This window comes from Trachypithecus francoisi, unplaced genomic scaffold, assembly GCF_009764315.1.
Source record: "Trachypithecus francoisi isolate TF-2019V2 unplaced genomic scaffold, Tfra_2.0 Lachesis_group5, whole genome shotgun sequence".
Lineage (NCBI taxonomy): Eukaryota > Metazoa > Chordata > Mammalia > Primates > Cercopithecidae > Trachypithecus > Trachypithecus francoisi.
In genome coordinates, this window is record NW_022681470.1 from 96,791,070 (window position 1) to 96,810,909 (window position 19,840).

Below are 19,840 nucleotides of genomic sequence, written 5' to 3' on the forward strand. Positions count from 1 at the left end.
AGCAAGTAGTTCTACTCAAACAATGACACTATGCTGAGGTGTCGTCAGTTTAATAGTGTAATTACTACACATGCATATTAATCCTTTCAAATGTGCTGCCAAAAATACTAGCACTCAATACTAGCACTTTGTTAAGGTTATGCTGTAGCAAATAAACACTCAAATTGCAAGGTTCTTTCTCACCCACATAGCTAGTCCAATGAGGATGTTCCTGTTCAGCAAGTGATTTTCCTCCATGCAGTGATTCAGGTACCCAGGCTCTTTCCAACTATGACTCTTCCATCCTTAGAACCTTGGAGTTCTGGCAGGTGGAGAGAAAGAATACAGAAAAGTCACCTCTTTACTGCCTTGGCCTGCAAGTGACACATATCACTTCCAGTCCCATTGTGTTGGTGGCTAGTCACATAGTTCTACCTAGGGGCATGAGGTGGTAGGAATACAATCCCCAGCTGAGCGGCCAAAACTCTACACCATGAAAAGAGGAACACACATTTCTGGTAGATAGCCCACCTTCTGTGCCATAGCCACAAACCCAAAAAAGTTGAGAACCACAGGGTAACAGGATTTTGTGGCTGTGCCACATGGAGAAGTGGTAAAATACCCAATACTGCCTAACCAGTGGATCAATCTCTCCACCTCCCAGCATTTTGTACATTGGAACCTACCTCAGCCCTGGCAGAAGATTTGAACATTGCCTTCTCATCATTTCAGAGATCACATGGATGGGGCCTCTGCTCTCATTCCTCCAATGGCCATTCAGTTGGCTACCCTCCTGCTAGGACACTATCCTTGCTGGGCAGCTCGGGCTTAGGCACTGGTCCCTGGTGCCATCAGCTGTCACTAGGGAAGCAGAGCTGGCTTCACTGTATGCATGTGGTTGACAAGGTATAACTACTTCCTGGAGAAAGAACTGCCTAGGATCCCTTTTCCTAGAAAGACTATAAGCATGGCTGATACTTGAAGCTTTATGGACCTGCCAGTACATAGAGTCATTAAGAAACCATATGAGGACAGGAAGAGCAAGATGTGCTGACCATTTTTACCACTGTACTCCCAGTACTTAGCACAATGTCTTAGAAACCCTGCAGCATCCTCCTGGAGATGACTCAGGCCTCAGAGCCCTGCTGGCAGATTGGAGAAGAGAGAAAAGAGAAGCCACAGTACAGTACAGTTGAACAGTTACTTGTCAAATAAAAAGGTGAAAAGAATCAGGAAATGAATAAACACATGTTCTTGATAAATACTTAGTAACATAGGAAAGAGTAAGAACAAAAGGAAAGAGTATGGGACAAAAATAGAAACAGTCAGATGTCACTTAATGATGAGGATACATTCTGAGAAATGTGCCCTTACACGATTGCATCCTGCAATCATCACAGAATGTACTTGTACAAACCTAGATGGTGTAGTCTACTACACACCTAGGCTGTATGGTACAGTTGAGGGCTCCTACACTACAACCCTAAATAGCATACTGTAGGCAATTATAACACAATGGTAAGTATGTGTGTACCTAAACATGGAAAAAGTGTAGTAAAAATATGGTATAAAAGATTTAAAATGCTGTACAGATAGGACACGTACCATGAATGGAACTTGCAGGACTGGAAGTTGCTCTGGGTGAGTCAGTGAGTGAGTAGTGAGTGAATGTAAGGGCCTAGGACACTACTGTACATTACTGTAGACTTTAGAAACACTGTACACTTAAGGTTACACTATGTTTAAAACAGTTTTTCTTTTATCAATAATAAATTAACCTGGTCAGATGCAGTGGCTAATGCCTATAATCCCAGCACTTTGGGAGGCCAAGATGGGTGAATCACATGAGGCCAAGAGTTTGAGACCAGCCCGGCCAACTTGGTGAAACCCCATCTCTACTAAAAAAACAGAAATTAGCCAGGTGCTGTGGAATATGCCTGTAATCCCAGCTACTCGAGTGGCTGAGGGACAAGAAGCACTTGAACCAGGGAGGCGGAGGTTGCAGTGAACCGAGATTATACTGCTGCACTCTAGCCTGGGCGACAGAGGCAGCCCCTGTCTCAAAAAACCAAAATAATAATAATAATAAATTAACTTTAGATTACTATAAATTTACGTTAAAAACTTGGAAATTCTTTTTTCTGCTTTTTTTTTTTTTTGAGATGGAGTCTCACTGTGTCTCCAGGCTGGAGTGCACTGGCGCAACCTCGGCTCACTGCAACCTCCTCCTCCTGGGTTCAAGCAATTCTCTTGCCTCAGCCTCCCAAGTAGCTGGGACTACAGGCACGTGCCACCACGCCCGGCTAGTTCTTTCTCCGTAGAAACGGGGTTTCCCCATGTTGGCCAGAATCGTCTTGACCTCTTGACCTCATGATCCGCCCGCCTGGGCCTCCCAAAGTGCTGAGATCACAGGTGTGAGCCACCGCACCCAGCCTAACCTGTAAATTCTTTAAATATTTGACTCTTTTGTAATAACACTTAGTTTAAAGCACACATTGTACAGCTGTAGAAAATGTTTTCTTTCTTTATATCCTTCTTCTGTAAGTTTTTTCTATTTTTAAAATTTTTATTTTTTTATTTTTTAAGTTTTTTGTTAAAAACTAAGACACACACACACACACACACACACACACAAAACTAAGACACAAACACATGTATTAGCCTATGCCTGCACAGGGTCAGGATCATCAATATCACTGTCTTTCACTTCCACATCTTGTCCCCTGAAAGGTCTTCAGGGCAACACACATCTGCTATGATAACAACGCCTTCTTCTGGAATACCTCCTGAAAGACCTGCCTGAGGCTCTTTTTAAAACTTTTTTTTTGAAGTTTTACTGTTTTTTAATAAGTAGCAGGAGTACACTCTAAAATAATGATGAAAAGTATAATGTAGTGAATACATAAAGCAGTAACATAGTCATTTATTACCATTATCAAGTATTGCATACTACATATAATTGGTATGTGCTATATATTTTTATACAACTGGCAGCACAGTAGTTTGTTTACACCAGCATCACCACAACACATGAGTAAAGTATTGCGCTAGACAGCTACAAGGTCACTAGGCAAATGGAATTTTTTAGCTCTATTATAATCTTATGGGACCACTGTTGAATGCATGATCCATCACTGGCTCAAACATTGTTATGCAGTGAATGACTGTACTTAATTTTATAATCAGTATGATCACAATTATGCAAATATTTGTTACGTATGCATAAAAAGACTAGAAAGAAATATGAAAATGTTTATCTTTGGCTCATGTATTTATAAATCATTTTTTATACATTATATATTTTCCAAGCCTTCTAAGAATGAAATCTTTGTACAGATTAAAAAGTTACAATAAGTGTTATTGTTGTTTTCAAATTTCTACCCAATGTTGCTTCCTGCAGAAATTATCCTGTGACCACTCCAAGAGGACTTGGAAGCCCCTCCTCAGTGTTCTCCTAGTATCCATAGTATCCTCTACCATTCACTGAGCACACTGGATTTTAATTGTTTGCTTATCTAAGTCCCAATACTTGGAACTCTTCAAAGGAAGAGATCCCTGAATTCCCAGGCCTACCACATACACTAAAGCACTCCTAAGGTCTGTGGACCAGATGAAGAAATGCAAACCCATGCATTCACGTTCTAAACCCAGTCGCACTGCAATCCCTGCAACAAAAGGGATTCAAGATTTCCTCCACTGGTGACTGTGACCTGGGGACTGGGAAGTACTGTATACAGGAAAATCTCGAAGAGCTGTCCCCTTGAATAGTCAGCACCAGGATCGCAGGGAAAGTAATAGCTGAAATCCAAGTTGGGTTTTCCTGGCAACAGCCAAGATTAGTCAGAGGTGGCACTTGGAGGATTCCCCAAGTCTGCTCATTCCTTTGGGATCACTCATTCCTCCCAAGGCCTCCCGTGGGAACAAAGGAAAACCCCAGAGTTTGGCATTGGGCTCCTTTCCACCAACAGCTGCTAGTAGTTTGTATTTAACCCTAAGTCACAATTAAAATAAAAGGGGGCGAGGGAGAGGGGCGAGCAGTTGGTAAGCATCCCCTAGGAAACACTTAGGTTTTCTCTAAATTTATTCCAGAAAATTATTCTAAAGGACTTTTAAGGACCACAGCATAATGACTTGGAAACTTAGTTTTTAACTTTTTTTTTGAGACAGAGTCTCACTCTGTCACCCAAGCTGGAGTGCAGTGGTGCGATCTCGGCTCACAGCAACCTCTGCCTCACGGGTTCAAGCGATTCTCATGCCTCAGTCTCCTGGTGGCGCGCACCACCACTCTCGGCTAATTTTTTTATCAGTAGAGACAAGGTTTCACCATGTTGGCCAGGCTGGTCTTGAACTCCCGACCTGAGGTGATCCGCCCGCCTCGGCCTCCCAAAGTGCTGGGATTACAGGCATGAGCCACCGCGCCCGGCCAGTTTTTAACACTATTAGCCACACTGAAACTGAACTATTGATCAAGTGAAGCCACATAAAGAGGGGAAAATCCCCTGTTCAACAAAGGGTTTGTGACGCTCTGGGTGCTGACAAGCCAAACCGCACCCTCCCTGCGGCACCTCGCGGGCCGGCGGGGAGCCCGGCTTTTGGGGAGGTGCCGCCCCTCCACGGGTGCAGGCCGCCGAGACCCCCGGACGGACCTCCTAGGGCTAATCTGATAATGCCTCTGAGGTTGATAGGTCTCCACGTGCCACTCCCTGCAGGGTCATCCAGCAAGTAAGTCCTAGACTCACAGAGCCGGTTACCTTTGGTTCTGCGCCAGCGTGCCCCACCCGCAGGACGGCCGGGTTCTTTGATTTCTACACTTTCTAAAACCAAACCCGAGAGGAAGGGCAGGCGCAGGGTGGGGATGCCCTGAAATATTCGAGAGCAGGACCGTTCCTACTGAAGAGAAGTTTACAAGAACGCTCTGTCTGGGGCGGGCGAGGCCTCAGCTAGGCTGGTCCGGTAGCGAGGGCAGGGCGTGGGCCGCGCGCCCAGGGTTGGGGGAGTAGGGGGCAGGAAGAGGGGGAGGAGACAGGGCTGGGGAGCGCCCTGTCGAGCGCCCGCCAGGCTCCACCCGCTCCGCGCCACCTCCCTCTCCCCACCCGCCGCACGTACTAAGGAAGGCGCACAGCCCGCCGCGCTCGCCTCGCCGCCCCGCGTACAGCTCGCCCAGCGTCCGCCGCGCCTCGGCCAAGGTGAGTTCCGCGTGGCCCACACGCCCCTCCTGAGTAGTCCCCAGCCCCGGACCTGCTGCCCGGGGAAACCCCCGCATCCGGCTTCACGGGGCGTCCCGGGCACCGCGGGGCTGGGTGGGGAGCGGCTGGTGGGGAATCCACTGCTTAGTGCTTTGGGCCACACCCAGACGAGGCCAGCAGCGCCCCTTCCCGGCCCGGGCGCGGCCACCCCCAGACCCGCGCGTACCGGAGGAGGGGACACTTGCTCTTTAGGAGGGGACCGTGGTGTTGGAGCCCCTGAACCTCTTCCCTCCTCCCTTTATGTTTGCCTTGCTTTACTCCCACCTTTCCTGCTTTCCCATTTGTCTCTCGGGTTACCGAACCCCTCCTGCACGCCCCTGCCCTGGCTGGTGTGTTTCTTGGTGGGTTCCGCCCGCAGGCTGGGTCTGCATGTTAGTACCTCGTCCCAGCTGGACGGCCCAACCAGGCGCGGGTAGGAAAAGTAGGCAGCTGGGGGCGTCCCTTCCGTACCCCTTAGTCCCTCGGCCAAACAGGCGTTTCAGGTTGGGGCTTCCTGTTGTCTGCTCGACAGGAAGGGTCTTCCTGCCGAGGGAGGGAGGTCCACTTGTTTTCTTTCTAAAGCAGTTTGGCTGGGATGTGTGGGAGAGGGCCCTGTGTGACGTGGTTTCTCTACTGAAAGGGTTCCCCTGCTATCTTAATAAGTGGAACCAGAAAGAGATGGTGGAAGAGCAGGCTTGATGAAGGATCTTCCAATCATAGATTAATTTGGCCCGGCGCAGTGAGACAGACAGACGTGCCATTGGTACTTGGTTCACCACCTGTGCTTTGGCCGAAGGAATGGCGCTGCCCCTAGCCGTGGACACTGCTGCCCTGTCCAGCCTTAGTCCAGCTCTGCCTAAGTGAAACCAGGAGTTCTGCCTTGTTGGCTGGGGGTGGAATGCAGAGCGCTCCAAGCCAGGCCAGCACAGGGGAGCCCTAAGCCAGATTCTGGGATGCATTAAGCCCACCCCGCCTTCCGCCCCCACCCGGTTCTGTCCCTGCGAGAGCTTCTGCAGGGCGTGGTTAGCACAAAGGGCTCCAGGATTCTCCTAGTGGTCTGAGGCCTGTGACTCAGCTGTGAGACCATGTGGGTGTGGCCGGTTGCAGATACTCTCGGTGGATGATTTGGACAGAACACTCCCTGAAGGAAAAGGAGAACTGTGCCATCTCAGAGGGCATTTTCCAAGAGGAAGTGAGTCACACCTGGACTGGCCGCCAGTCTGCAGGAGAGGTTTCTTGACTGAATTTCGGGTGAGGGCAGATAATTAGATCTGTAGGGCCTTGGCGAGACCGCTTTTCGTTATCGGCCAGTATGCGCCTGGCAGCCTGCCTCAGCCTTACTTGGAAGGTAGCCTTTCCCGTTAAGAGGTTTGCAGTTGTTGCGGATATTTTTCCCCAGAAGCTTGAGTTTCAGTCTCCAGGAGTGGAGTTTTATGTTGTGTGTTTTAGGTGAGGCCAGGCTCATGGAAACACCCAGTCAGTGATCTTTGCCTCCAACATGTTGCAGCAAATTGCAAAAGATAATGCCAGGGGTTGGAATGGGAATGAGTTGATATAACTTATTGGAAGTTTCTTAATCGGCCCTGCCCCCACAGATTCCTATCCAGTTTCTGTTTAATCATCCCGTGCAAATGGTGTATTTGTTCCTTCACGGCCAGAGGGTAGTTTCTTCACTGTGGCCCTTGATCCACCATTTAGAGTTTCTTATTTCGGTTCTTCCGGTTTTTTTGGTCTACTGGGTATGAAGCAATTTTTGGGTCTCACTCTGCTTTCTAGGTGATGCTCTTCCTAGCTTTTCTCAGACATATCAGAAAGGCCCCTTTCCTCTAGTGTGCTGGCCTCTGGCCAGCCTCCTAAGCAGCCACTCCAGTGAGGTTAGGCCTGAGCTGGGTGGAGCTGAGACTGCGTGCCTCCCTGCTTTCTACTGACAGTTCAAAAAATGTGACTTTTGTAGAGCACAACCCACTTGGTATACCCTTGGACACAGTCCAGTCTTTTAAAGCGTAAAGTTGAGAGAAACAATGGAATTCTTTCAGGGTTATAATGTATAAATTAGCACTCAAAGTGCTGGACTAAAATTTTAACATCTTAAGTTTCTCGGCCGGGCGCGGTGGCTCAAGCCTGTAATCCCAGCACTTTGGGAGGCCGAGACGGGCGGATCACGAGGTCAGGAGATCGAGACCATCCTGGCGAACACTGTGAAACCCCGTCTCTACTAAAAAATACAAAAAACTAGCCGGGCGAGGTGGCGGGCGTCTGTAGTCCCAGCTACTCGGGAGGCTGAGGCAGGAGAATGGCGTGAACCCGGGAGGCGGAGCTTGCAGTGAGCTGAGATCCGGCCACTGCACTCCAGCCCTGGCGACAGAGCAAGACTCCCTCTCAAAAAAAAAAAAAGTTTCTCATTTTTCTGGGGACTCAACAAATTTAGGAATCTCACATCAAAAGCAAGAAGAGAATTTACTTCTTTTACACAATTTTCAGCACTTTCTATCCCTTTGCTAAATATGTACCACCCATCCTACCAAAGGATTTAACAGCAGTTGTGACAATAGCTATGTTGGCTGATGAAGATGATGCCTTGCCTAAGCATTCTTTTTTTTTTTTTTTTTTTTTTTTTTTTTTGAGACGGAGTCTCGCTCTGTGGCCCAGGCTGCAGTGCAGTGACCGGATCTCAGCTCACTGCAAGCTCCGCCTCCCGGGTTTACACCATTCTCCTGCCTCAGCCTCCCGAGTAGCTGGGACTACAGGCACCCGCCACCTCGCCCTGCTAGTTTTTTGTATTTTTTAGTAGAGACGGGGTTTCACGGTGTTAGCCAGGATGGTCTCGATCTCCTGACCTCGTGATCCACCCGCCTCGGCCTCCCAAAGTGCTGGGATTACAGGCTTGAGCCACCGTGCCTGGCAGATGCCTAAGCATTCTTTAAGGAAAAATTGATGTACTCAGTTAGATTGGAGGAGGTTTCTTCCAAGATCTTTCTTCCTATTGAATTGCATCTGACACTTTCCTTTGCTGCCCAATTCTTTAGTGGGCAAGTTTTATTTGGTGAGAGGTGAGAGAGATAGATTGGATCCAGATTCATTGCTTCAACTCATTTTTTCTGAATTTCCTTCAGAGATCAAATTCGGGAATGCCTTCTGGGTTCAATTTTTAAAAATCCAAAATTTCTAAAGCAAAAGGAAAGAAACCTCAAACACTTTAAATAACAGATGTTTGTTTTTACTGATGCCCTGCTGTTTATTTTCTGGGTGGGCTGTAAGAAAACTAGGGGATGGACAAGATACAGAGGAGCAAAGAGTGAGTCCCACTCACTCTTCAGAAGTGTCCTCTTTGAAACTGCAGCCAGGATCTGGGCATAGGTCCAAAGCAAACATTTGAGTCAGGAGCAGATACTTTTCTGAGGAGGACTCCTGCTTCCCTGCTACTCCCAGGAAAACCAAAATACATTATTATCAATTTCTTAACAATTCATTGAGCAGGCTCTATGAGGGCTGGGGCACTGGCTACTCGGACCCTGCTCAGAAAACCTGCAACCTAGTGAGGAAAGAAACAGAAACATAGATAACTAGAATTCAGGCCAAATGCTTTAATAGTATTCCGTTAGCTGGTGAACTCCTCAAAGGCAAGCACCATGGAGAGCTTTGTGTGTGTGCGTGGGTGCATGTGTGTGTGAACACCCTCATGCCTAACACCATGTCTGGGACATTCAAAGTAGGTGCTCAGGGTAGGAGAACCAAAAATGGAAAATTGAATTCCTCCTATGGTAACTACATTTGTGGAGTCCAGAATTGTTTTCTGTAGAGAAAACTATGCAGAGAAAGATGTCTCAGCCTCCCTTCTTAAGACTTGTTGCTCAGGCAAATGCGTAGAGGGCATGTATAGGCATCAGAATAGAATAATTCAATAAAAGGTGAGTGGACAGCAAGGCTATTATATCCTGTGGAGCTCAGCAGTGAGAGATACCAGCACTAGAAAAGCATAAAGTAGAAGACAGGATGAATGAAACATGAGAAAACAGCAAGTGTTAGAAGAGAAGGGGCACAGTCATGTCATTCTGACTAGACCTGTTTAGCAGGACACGTATTTTTCCTTTTGCATATGGAATGTGCACTCCTGTGTACTCTGCTGTTCCGTTCATAGTTGAACACTTTTGGGGCCCCTTTCCCTGGCCCTTCCCAGCTCTCACCTTGTCCTTCTGAGCTCTGAGCTACAAGGCTTTCAGCCTAGTCCTGGGTCATGACACCTGTACCTCAGCTACTGCCCAAGGGATTGTGTGGTTCATTTATGCATAATAAACCATGTTATGTAGTGCTCCATGAATAAAAGCAGAATAATTTGTAGTTCTTGATCAAGAGAAGCTTAAATCTCAGACGAGTAAACAATTAAATGGAATTGAATGTTTCAGGTACAAGAGTAAGTTATTGGGAATAGAAAGGACACTGCTGCCTCTCAACCCCAGCCCGGAGCCCTCCTGTCAAAGTGTGTCTAATCAGGATGCAGGAAGCCCACATCTACCCAGGAAAAGAGCTTGCAGGGTGGCTAGGCGAGGGTGGAAATGCCAGATTGAAGTCCCTGAAGAGCTTCAGTTTTAGCGGCTAACAGTCAGTGTTGCAGACAGCCCTGCCCAGGCAAGCCCTACCCAAGAACGGAGGGCTAGGCAGGGCTGACTCAATCGGGTAACTGTTGGCTGCAGTCATGATTCATCCTCTAGCCAAGAGAACAGTTTTATTCACAACATTTCCCCCTTTCCTTTGTCTTATTTTAAAGCCAGTGTGCAGCTCCTTCAAAACAGAGTTCCTTGCTGTGGCCCTGGTCAGTGCCCTTTGGGGCACTGGTTACTGAGGAGACAAAGGCTTCTCCCCTAATTTTCAATGCTATTTTCACCTCCTGGCTAGACCCTGCTCTGCATCCTTATTGCAGAAGGTCTACTGGACACATAGGGAGTCAGCTGGCTGCAGTATTCACAATCCATCCACTGAATAAAACTGCTGGGGGAGGAGGGGAGGGGAGGACCCAGTGGAAGAAGGATGTAACTTCAGAGAGGGAAGCTCCATCACTTCGTAATGGCTGTGGGCAAGAGAGACATGGGACTGAGTGACTTCAGACCTGAGCACTCACTTGCTCTCTTGAAGAAGATACTCAAGGGTGGCCAGGATTGCCTCAACTGACAACTTATATTTCTTAGGAGCTCCTAAATTCGCCTTTTTAAAATTTAGAGGTCCTTACCCTGCTGCATTCCCTTTCTTAATTCTGCAGTTTCCTTCTGCCCTGTCATCTGAAAAAGGTAAACTAGGTACCCCACCCAGATCCAATTTCTGGGATCTTTGGGAATTGATCCTGAAGTGCTCTGCTGCTCTGAACTTGAGCACAGTTATTTTTAAACCTCTGTGGTGTCTGACTCCTTCCTGAGTTATTTAAGAACTGGGGTGAGATCCCATGTCCTTCTCCCAGAGGTGACTCGCCCAGTTCAGTTCTCTTAAATTGCTGGACTTGCAGTACCAATACAGGCAAGGCAGACTCTCTGTAAGCCCACTGCCATCTGAAACCCATATGAGGGATGGGGGATGAGCCAGATCTGAGCTGTGTCAGAAGAGAAGGAAAAGGGTGTGGTTCCCCTGGAATTCATCTCACAACAGACCTTGAAGCATTAATTTGCAGCTCTCTCCAAGATAACTAACTGCCTTTCAGATGACTCATGCCAGATTCTGATTTATAGCATTCTTTGGCCTGCTGGTTCCCATACTTTTCTGGAGATTAATGGGTAGAATTTACAATTCTTAAGTGTTAATTGCTCAATCCTCATGTTTACCAACTCCACCTTCTCCTCTGTAAAAGAAAGCATTTGAGAATCAGTGTTGAATAGGCATCTCTCAGAGACAGGAACCAGACCAAATTATGTCTCAGGTTCCTGTTAGAGCTCTTCAGCAGAGGAATCTGCCAGCCCTTCAATCTAAACTCAAAGCATATTCTTGTGATTTATTTGTTTTTATTTTTTAGTGCTGTATTACAGTCTCCATTTGTGTTCACCTGTTTCCTATCCAGTAGTGATTTTAGATGATATTAGCCAAAGCTTATCTGTTCTGGCCAAATGATTCCTTCCAATTAAGCCAAAATTCACTGAGATTCTATTAAGTACCACATACTGGGTCTTGATGAGACATATACCCCTAGTTCATTATACCTGAATGTAATGATCTGACATGTTTCCTTTCTTATAAATGCTTCCTGATGAAAGCTCTTGCTCTCCCAGTGTACCCCAGACTGTGAGAGCAGCTCATCTGTATAGTGTCACTAAAAATATAGAAGACCCTCAAATGAGTTAGGTTATAGTATTACTTGTTGCTTCTCAAGTGAACTAGACAATGGACTTTGAGTAGTTTTTTATTTGGGTAGAGCAACTGCATTTTACTGCCAGAGATGCAACTGTCTTTACTGCAATAAATAACAAGTTCAGAACTTTAGTAAAGAATACACATATACCCAGCAGATAAATTCATTTGTAAGCAGATTTCTATACCCTAGAATCAGACTGAACCAAGTTACCACGTTAAGCTTAGAAGGTTGAAGTTTTCATATTCACCAGGCTTGACTGTGTGTATTGTTAGTATCAGCCATATCTAAGAATCTCATTTACTAGTGCCAAGAGAAATTATAAACTATCTGTTCTTTCAGTAGGTGCTTTGTCAATTAAAAAGAGGAACACTGGGCTGGGCGCAGTGGCTCACGCCTGTAATCCCAGCACTTTGGGAGGCTGAGGTGGGCGGATCACCTGAGGTCAGAGTTTGAGACCAGCCTGCCCAACATGGCAAAACCCCATCTCTACCAAAAATACAAAAAATTAGCCCGGCGTAGTGGCAGCACCTGTAATCCCAGCTACCTGGGAGGCTGAGGCAGGAGAATCGCTTGAACCTGGGAGGCGGAGGTTGCAGTGAGCCGAGATCACACCACTGCACTCCAGCCTGGGAACAAGAGCGAAACTCCATCTCAAAAAAAAAAAAAAAAAGAGGAACACTGATCTTGCTTTTCTAAATGATTAGAGTTTCTGTTCTTTATTAGGTTATTTATGCAAATTAGCTGGAGTTAGATAAACCCCTTTATTTACAGCACCAGTACCTGAGGTGTCTATTTCTACCAACAAGAGACCCAAACTGGGGTGGTCTGGTTCTTAGATTCATTCACTGAATTTTAAAGCTGGAGAGGATCAGATGAATGATCTCATCTCCATCATTCCAATTATCCTAAAAAGGCTGGCAATACATATGGCTTAAAAGTTAATGTAAACCCACCTAGATGAACCTGGAGGACATTATGTTTAGTGAAATAAGCCAAGCACAGAAAGACAGTTACCAGATGATCTCACTCATGTGGAATCGTAAACACTGAATTTCACAGAACTGAAGAATAGAATGGGCTGGGGTGATTGCACTGGAGTGATGTTGAGGCAATGTTAGTCAAAAGATACAAAATTTCAGTTAGGAGGAATAAGTTTAAGAGATCTACTGTACAACAATGTGACTGTAGTTAATAACAATGTATTGTATTATTGACAAATAGTTAAGAGTGGCTAAGTGTTCTCACCACAAAAGTGCTAACTATGTGAGGTAATGCATATGTTAATTAGCTAGATTCAGTCATCCCACAATGTATATATACCTCAAAACATCATGTTGTACACGTTAAATACATACAATTTTATCTTTCAATTAAAAAAAAAAAATTCATTCGTAAAGTCTGCCAAAAGAAGTTAATGTAGACCCTGTTTCTTTACATCCTTTAATAGGCTTCAACAGACCACACCAAAATGCCGTCTCAAATGGAGCACGCCATGGAAACCATGATGTTTACATTTCACAAATTCGCAGGGGATAAAGGCTACTTAACAAAGGAGGACCTGAGAGTACTCATGGAAAAGGAGTTCCCTGGATTTTTGGAAGTAAGTGTTGAAAGGCTTACAAAGAACCAGACATAAAAGTCAGTGCTTCTAGGCCTTAGTTCCTTTTCCTTCTTGTTTCCATCCCTTCCCGGTGGAGGTCACCACTAGTGAATGAATGAATGAATGTAGTCACCTGAAGGAAGGAAGGAAGGAATGAGGTCATTCATTCATTTATTAAATAATATTGAGTACCTGCTATTTGTAAGATACTATTGAGGAAACAGAAAGTAACGAAGACACAGCACCAACCTTCAAGGAGCTTACAGTCTGCAGGTGAAATAAGACTACATACAAATAACTACAATGTGAGCTGTTTGTTGGAAAATCCCATCTGGTTATCTGTGTCTGTTGTGACGATGTTGGGGACAGAGTTGGGAGAAAGGAAGCTTTTCACAAAAGAGTAGTCAACCAGAAAATGGCTATCTTCAGGTCCAAAAACCTGGTGGTGGAGATGCCACATCCTGGTCACATTCCATTTTGAGCAACTCGAATCTCCCTTCTTAAATCTCTTCAGATAAAGGGATTGTTTTTTCTTTTTCTAATACTGAAAGGAGCAGTGTCAGTCATCTACTGAATAAGAGGCACATATCACTCCAGAAATAACTGCTTTTCACGTAATAATGCCCTGACAGCACAGGAGCAGTTTGAGTTTATGTCTCACCTTTGACAGACTGAGAGATGCATGAAGACCGAGAAGAGGACTCTGCCATTAGCTCAGATACATGACTCAGGACATGGGGCCACAAGGCACAGTTGTCCTTTTATGTTCCAGGTTCTTGAGAGATGGCTGTTGAATTCAATTAAAGGTGAAACACTGCATGACAAAACAGTAGGCTGAAATGCAAGCCCTTCTTTCCCTACCAAAATTGTAGTCATCTGAAAAGATTGTTTCTGTGCTTGGTGTTGAGTAATGCATTAACCTCTAAAGGGTGAGAGGAGATACGGTAAAAGGTTGGGTCCTGCCTCTTGTCATCTGCCTCGTAAATAGCACATTAGTCAAGCCCCTAACTCCTGCAATCAATAAATATGAGACTTTTCAGTTTACTATAATTCACATATCATCAATATCAGTTAAATAAGCAGACATAAATAGCCTAACTACTCTCTCAGAGAGTTATTACCTAATGCGATCCCAGAATGAGCTGGAATATGCAGGTCCTCTGCTTTTGTAGAGTCCTGTGATGTAGCCCCAGACCAGGAGTTAGAAGATATGGCTCTGCCTTAACTAACAACGGGCAGGTTGCTTCATCTCTCTAGTCTTCAGTTTCCTCCCCTGTAAAATTGGAGAGGGCTGGACATAATTATCTGCAAGGTCACTTTCACTTTCTGTGACCATTCAAGACAAGCATTAAGATGCAAGGACAAAATGTGCTCATTGTAAGCCTCATTGTGCTCATTGTAAGGACAAAATGTGCTCATTGAATGCCCGTCCTATGGACAAAGGCATTCTCAGTATACTAAACATTTGTTAAGAGTGTTGTTAGAAGCCCAAGTGAGTATCACATAAGACACAGACCCTTTCTTCCTAAAGGTTTTGTGGCATGAGACACATAAAGGGTATATGTAGTGTGGAGCACTAAACATGGCAGGGTAATTTATTCCAGGCACACAGTCATAATTCCGGAAACACCTACACTCACTGCATTAACAGAGCATTTTGTTTCTAAAGTAGACCCCTTCTGTCATCCAGATTGCACTCATTCTGACCACAGCCAGGAAGCTGAGGGTGAGGCCAGAATTAGCTGAAACCCACCAAGAGCTGCATAGAACAGGTTTAGCTAGAGTAGGAGTTTGCAGTGCTTATGTGGGAAATGCTGCTGCTATACTTCTAGGAATTTCTGAGTGCTATTTAGAAGCATCTAGTGCACTCTTGAAACACTGTGTATCATTTTCCTCACTCATGAATATAGTCATCAGAATTCATAAATACTTTACCTGAGCCCTTTAACAACCTAAACAGGCCATATTTCTCTCTCTGGTTGATGGCATGGACCCTACAGGAAAAACCACAGCTTACCACTTCTGACCAGCATCACTACAAAAACGAGTGATGAAGCCAATCACCATGGAAGCAAGATAAAATCAAAGGGGATCTTGCCTTCCCATCTCTGTCCCACACATTCTTACCAGGCACTGAGAGTCGTGGGGAGTTTGAGACTCCATCACACATACTCCTTTTGAAACTGGTCCAATGTACAACATCCAGTGAAGAGTATAGGATGGCATAGACTTACCAACTCAAAGAATGGAAGGATTCTAGAAACATCATAGTCCAACCTCCTCAATTCATCGTTGATACACAAAGGCCCACCAAGTGGTTCACTCAGCATCACGTGGCTAATACAATATGAAGCCACACTAGCTTGGCCTCAGCTGTGCCAAGAAGAATGAGAGCTGTCTTCTCCAAACCTAAAACAATCCATGGCATCAGTAGCACTTCTTTAAAATCCATAGGACAGTGATCTAAAACTTATTCCCTAAATCCAAAATATCTTTTCATAGGGAGTTTCCTTTGTAAGGGATTTGACCATGCTATTGGGAATAAAATTTTAATAAGAGAATGTAAGTTTAAACCACAAAATGAGGAACTTAGGGTGGTTCTTAGGCAGAATCTAAATATGAAATTTCTGAAATGCTTCCTCAAGGCAAAAAAAGCAAAATACATTTAGATGACCTCCAAAGGTTGCTTATGACCTAAAACAAGAGCTCAAGTAATTGGGAGGTATGTACACAGTTCTCAGCAGTACAAATCAAATAAGCCCATCATTGCAACCTTCCATATTTCTTGCCTTTGTTCTTTGTTTTTCAGAATCAAAAAGACCCTCTGGCCGTGGACAAAATAATGAAGGACCTGGACCAGTGCAGAGATGGCAAAGTGGGCTTCCAGAGTTTCTTTTCCCTAATTGCGGGCCTCACCATTGCATGCAATGACTATTTTGTAGTACACATGAAGCAGAAGGGAAAGAAGTAGGCAGAAACGAGCAATTCCCTCCTCCCTGATAAGAGTTGTCCCAAAGGGTCGCTTAAGGAATCTGCCCCACAGCTTCCCCCATAGAAGGATTTCATGAGCAGATCAGGACCCTTAGCAAATGTAAAAATAAAATCTAAACTCCCATTTGACAAGCTGAGAAAGGAAAGTTAAATACCAGATAAGCTTTTGATTTTTGTATTGTTTGCATCCCCTTGCCCTCAATAAATAAAGTTCTTTTTTAGTTCCGAATTTGAGACAGAATGTTTGTTGCTCCCTCAGAAATGCTTGTTCCCCAAGAGGCAGCTTGCCAGCACACAGCAGAGCTTTCCTCACAGAACTGGCAAAATGAGAAAACACTCTTCATTCAGGCTTGGAGTCTGGCTTCTCTAATTGTTCTGCCCTTGTAGCTGTGTCTATTTGAAGGATTGGGAGAAGGCTCTACAGGAATATATTCTAAGTTTATAATTACTGGGCACAGTTTTGCCCAGTTAAATCAGTGCTTTTCTAGCCAGGGCTTTGCATGCCTGCAATGTCTGAATCCATTTTTCATAGCAGAGTGTCAGCAAACCTAAGGCAGAACTAGGAGAACCAATCGAGGAGAGGGTGCAGCTTGACACCTTGGTAATAACATCACATTAGCATCTATTAAGTTAACTCTCAGATGTCAGGAAATACGGTAGGCATGACTTATACACGGGGCAGTGCACTTTTTTTGAAAATGAAGTGTCAGTACTGATGACAGACAATGCAAAATGTTTCTCCTAGCCCTTTTTTTGTGCCTGTTAGGCACAGGGTATATGTGCATCACATGCTATATGTTTATGAGTAATACAGTACTCTATGCTTTTATGGAGAAGTGATACATGACTTCCATGAATTGGCACATAGCATTGTTCCAAGTAAATTAAATAGGTCAAAGAAGTTGGAATATTTACTTTTTTTTTTTTTTGGAGACGGAGTCCTGCTCTCTGTTTCCCAGGCTGGAGTCCAGTGGCGTCATCTCAGGTCACTGCAAACTCCGCCTTCCCAGGTTCACGCCATTCTCCTGCCTCAGCCTCCCGAGTAGCTGGAAATACAGGCGCCCACCACCATGCCCAGCTAATTTTTTGTATTTTTAGTAGAGACGGAGTTTCACGGTGTTAGCCAGGATGGTCTTGATCTCCTGACCTTGTGATCCACCCACCTCGGCCTCCCAAAGTGCTGAGATTACAGGCGTGAGCCACCGCGCCAGGCCTGGAATATTTACTTTTATGATTGGACATGTCAATATAACTCTGGGAAAAACTTCCATCTCACTCTGGGAAAAAGTGCAATATAAGGTTATTGATAGTCACAAGGAAAAACATGCAAAGAGAACAGGATAGTTCAAAACTGGCTTGGTAGAAAGATATCTATAATAAAATCAAAGTCAAGGAAAACATTCTGATTTTATCTCCATCAACAAATGAACAATGTAAAACAAATGATAGCTTTGCAGCTGAAGCATTGTATCAGCAAGTTTACAAAGAGGGGTTTATTACAGGAGTATTAATGAAGGAGGGGAGTTGATTAGTTAAAGGAAGTGACTCTGAATTGACTCCAGGAATGACTTCCAAACCCATGCTACAGAACTGGGCCGCCAAGGAGCTGCTGGCTCAGGAAGCTGTCTGCTGAATGAGGAGCCATCACCATAGCTGGCTGCTCCAGAACCACACAACCATGGCACAGTCTGCATAAGCAAACGCACATCCCATCACCCTCCCTCTTTCCACATATGGCTGGGCTCTCATGTCCAAGTCTCAACCAGGTGCAGATGCCTCAACCACAACAAATTCCTAACTGCAAGGGACTCGGAAATAAAGTTTTAACATTTTCCAACCTTTGTACACCGGCGACTGATTCTACCACAGTGACAATTCCTAATCCTACGTGAAGTCTTCCAACCTGGAAGTTAAAGAAGTTGTGGCTCTAAGGAAAGGAGGCTCTGGAAGATAACATCTGTAATAGATACAGAGACAAGAAAAGAACAAACTGGCCCACCAGAGAAAGGCAATCTCACATCCATGAGAATTTGTGTCAGTCCAGATTCACCCCTTTGGCTTACCTGCCTCCTGTGCAACTGTGTTTACTGGGTATTAGGAAGATTAGTGGTCAACTCAACTCACAAATGAACAGGGAAAATTATAAGAGGGAGATATTATTATGCGCTCACATGTCCTGAAATCTACAGCAAACGTTCACACTCTAAGCCTCTTTTACCTGAAAACATAAACAACTATCCCAGGAGGAGGGGGGCTCTCAGTGTAGGAGAAAGGAAGCATCAACTCATCTTCACAGTGGGTTTGTAGATTCACAACAATTCTGAAGCAATGTGTTATTCCCAGCAGATTACCCCAGACCCTCATTCAGAAAGGTGCCCAGTGCCAGGGAATGGTCTGAGTCACTGTATTTGGGATGGATGTGTATGTGTGTTTAGGGGAAGGGTTATGACACCTTCCTCGCTTTGGCCTCATTGCTCAAAGCATTTAGGAGGGAGCTGTATAAGGAAAATAAAAATGGTATTTATGGCTTGAAATCCCACATGGCTCTTTGTGCCAACAAAAACACATGGATCCCACAATCTGACCTGCTGAAACTGCTGTCTAGGCTTCAGGGGTTGCAGCCCAATGGCTCCCAGGGGGCAAAACTGCCATTATGCCAACAGTCATCGAGAGGAACCATCTGGAAAATTCCACTCATTCTGCTACATAGCTGAGTTGTAAAAAGTAGATCCCGCCCTTCCCCACACCCAGTTATGAAAAAAGAATGAACAGCAGTGCAGAAAGTCAGTTTCAAACACGCTGCAGAGCTGACCCTGAAAAACATCCTTTTTCTCTCTTGGACCCACTCCCTTGTCCAAGTCCCCTGAACAGCGGCCAACTACCTGTGATTTAATAGTTTTTTACCTAACCCATCTCACTAGGAGACCGAGGACAACTCTACAAACCTCTCTCTTTCAAATTTGACCAATTTGAAAGTGATTGTTCAAGTCTTCTCTAGCTCTTAACCCCACAGGGATAGTTGTGAGTAGAAATTCATTCACTTGGCAAATATTAACAAGGGCTACTATGTGAATGGCACCAAGCAATGTTCCGTATAAAGGCAAGTATGAAGAAGCAGATGACCACAGTGCCTGCTCAAGAAGATTACACTCTAAATTGAAAGATAATAGATAAAGCAGACAAAAAGTTAACTAAACAACAGAGCATTGGCAAGGGAGACGTGATGGGCACCTGTGGTCACTGTTGATAGGTATGTAATTTATACAACCTTTCAGAAAGGCAAAAGTTGGCAATATGTACCTGAATCCTTTAATGTGTTTTCTTTGACCCAGTATTTCTATTCCTAAGAATTTCTCTTAGCAAAATAATCAAAGATACTTATGATATTCATATACAAAGCTATTTGATGCAGCATTATTTAGAATAGCTAAAACCTAAAGAAAACCTCAGTGTCCAACAATGGGGTTATGGTTAAATAAGTTATGTTTAGATTGTTTAGATGTACATGGGATGCTATATGGCCCATCAAAACCCTCACTTTGAAAAATATTAAATGAGATGGGGAAATGTCTATGTAAAGTAAAGCAGACTGCAAAATTGGTATATAATAGAATTCCTTTCTTTTCTAAATATGCGTGTCTGCTTGAGTGCATGCCTGCACACACACACACACACACACACACACACACAGAGAGAGAGCAAGAGTGAGAGCAA

At 44.8% G+C, this 19,840-nt stretch overlaps 1 protein-coding gene and 1 long non-coding RNA gene across 3 annotated transcripts in view; one reads left to right on the forward strand and one right to left on the reverse strand.

Annotated features, from left to right (window-relative positions):
* The window catches only part of LOC117076654, a 19,306-nt gene extending 13,517 nt beyond the window's left edge, over positions 1-5,789 (reverse strand). The window contains exons 1-2 of the long non-coding RNA XR_004434436.1: positions 5,676-5,789; positions 184-301 (exon numbers count right to left, since the gene is read on the reverse strand). This is a non-coding gene — a long non-coding RNA (uncharacterized LOC117076654). The remainder of the gene's footprint in view (positions 1-183; positions 302-5,675) is intronic.
* Positions 4,566-16,355, forward strand: S100A10 (S100 calcium binding protein A10). Of its 2 annotated transcripts, none has more exons than XM_033200416.1 (3): positions 4,566-4,701; positions 12,983-13,135; positions 15,945-16,352. In XM_033200416.1, the coding sequence occupies exons 2-3, from the start codon at positions 13,004-13,006 to the stop codon at positions 16,104-16,106; spliced, it is 294 nt and encodes a 97-aa protein (XP_033056307.1). In that variant the 5' UTR covers positions 4,566-4,701; positions 12,983-13,003; the 3' UTR covers positions 16,107-16,352. The 2 variants fall into 2 exon arrangements, with proteins under 2 accessions (XP_033056307.1, XP_033056306.1); XM_033200415.1 differs by lacking the exon at positions 4,566-4,701 and adding an exon at positions 4,817-5,165 and having other exon boundaries at positions 15,945-16,355.
* The last annotated feature ends 3,485 nt before the right edge of the window (positions 16,356-19,840 follow it).

Excerpts from the sequence above, each read along its gene's own strand:
- S100A10 (XM_033200416.1), top strand. The coding sequence starts at position 13,004 with ATGCCGTCTCAAATGGAGCACGCCATGGAAACCATGATGTTTACATTT. Across the intron at positions 13,136-15,944 it reads AGTTCCCTGGATTTTTGGAA|AATCAAAAAGACCCTCTGGC; the intron begins GTAAGTGTTGAA and ends TTTGTTTTTCAG.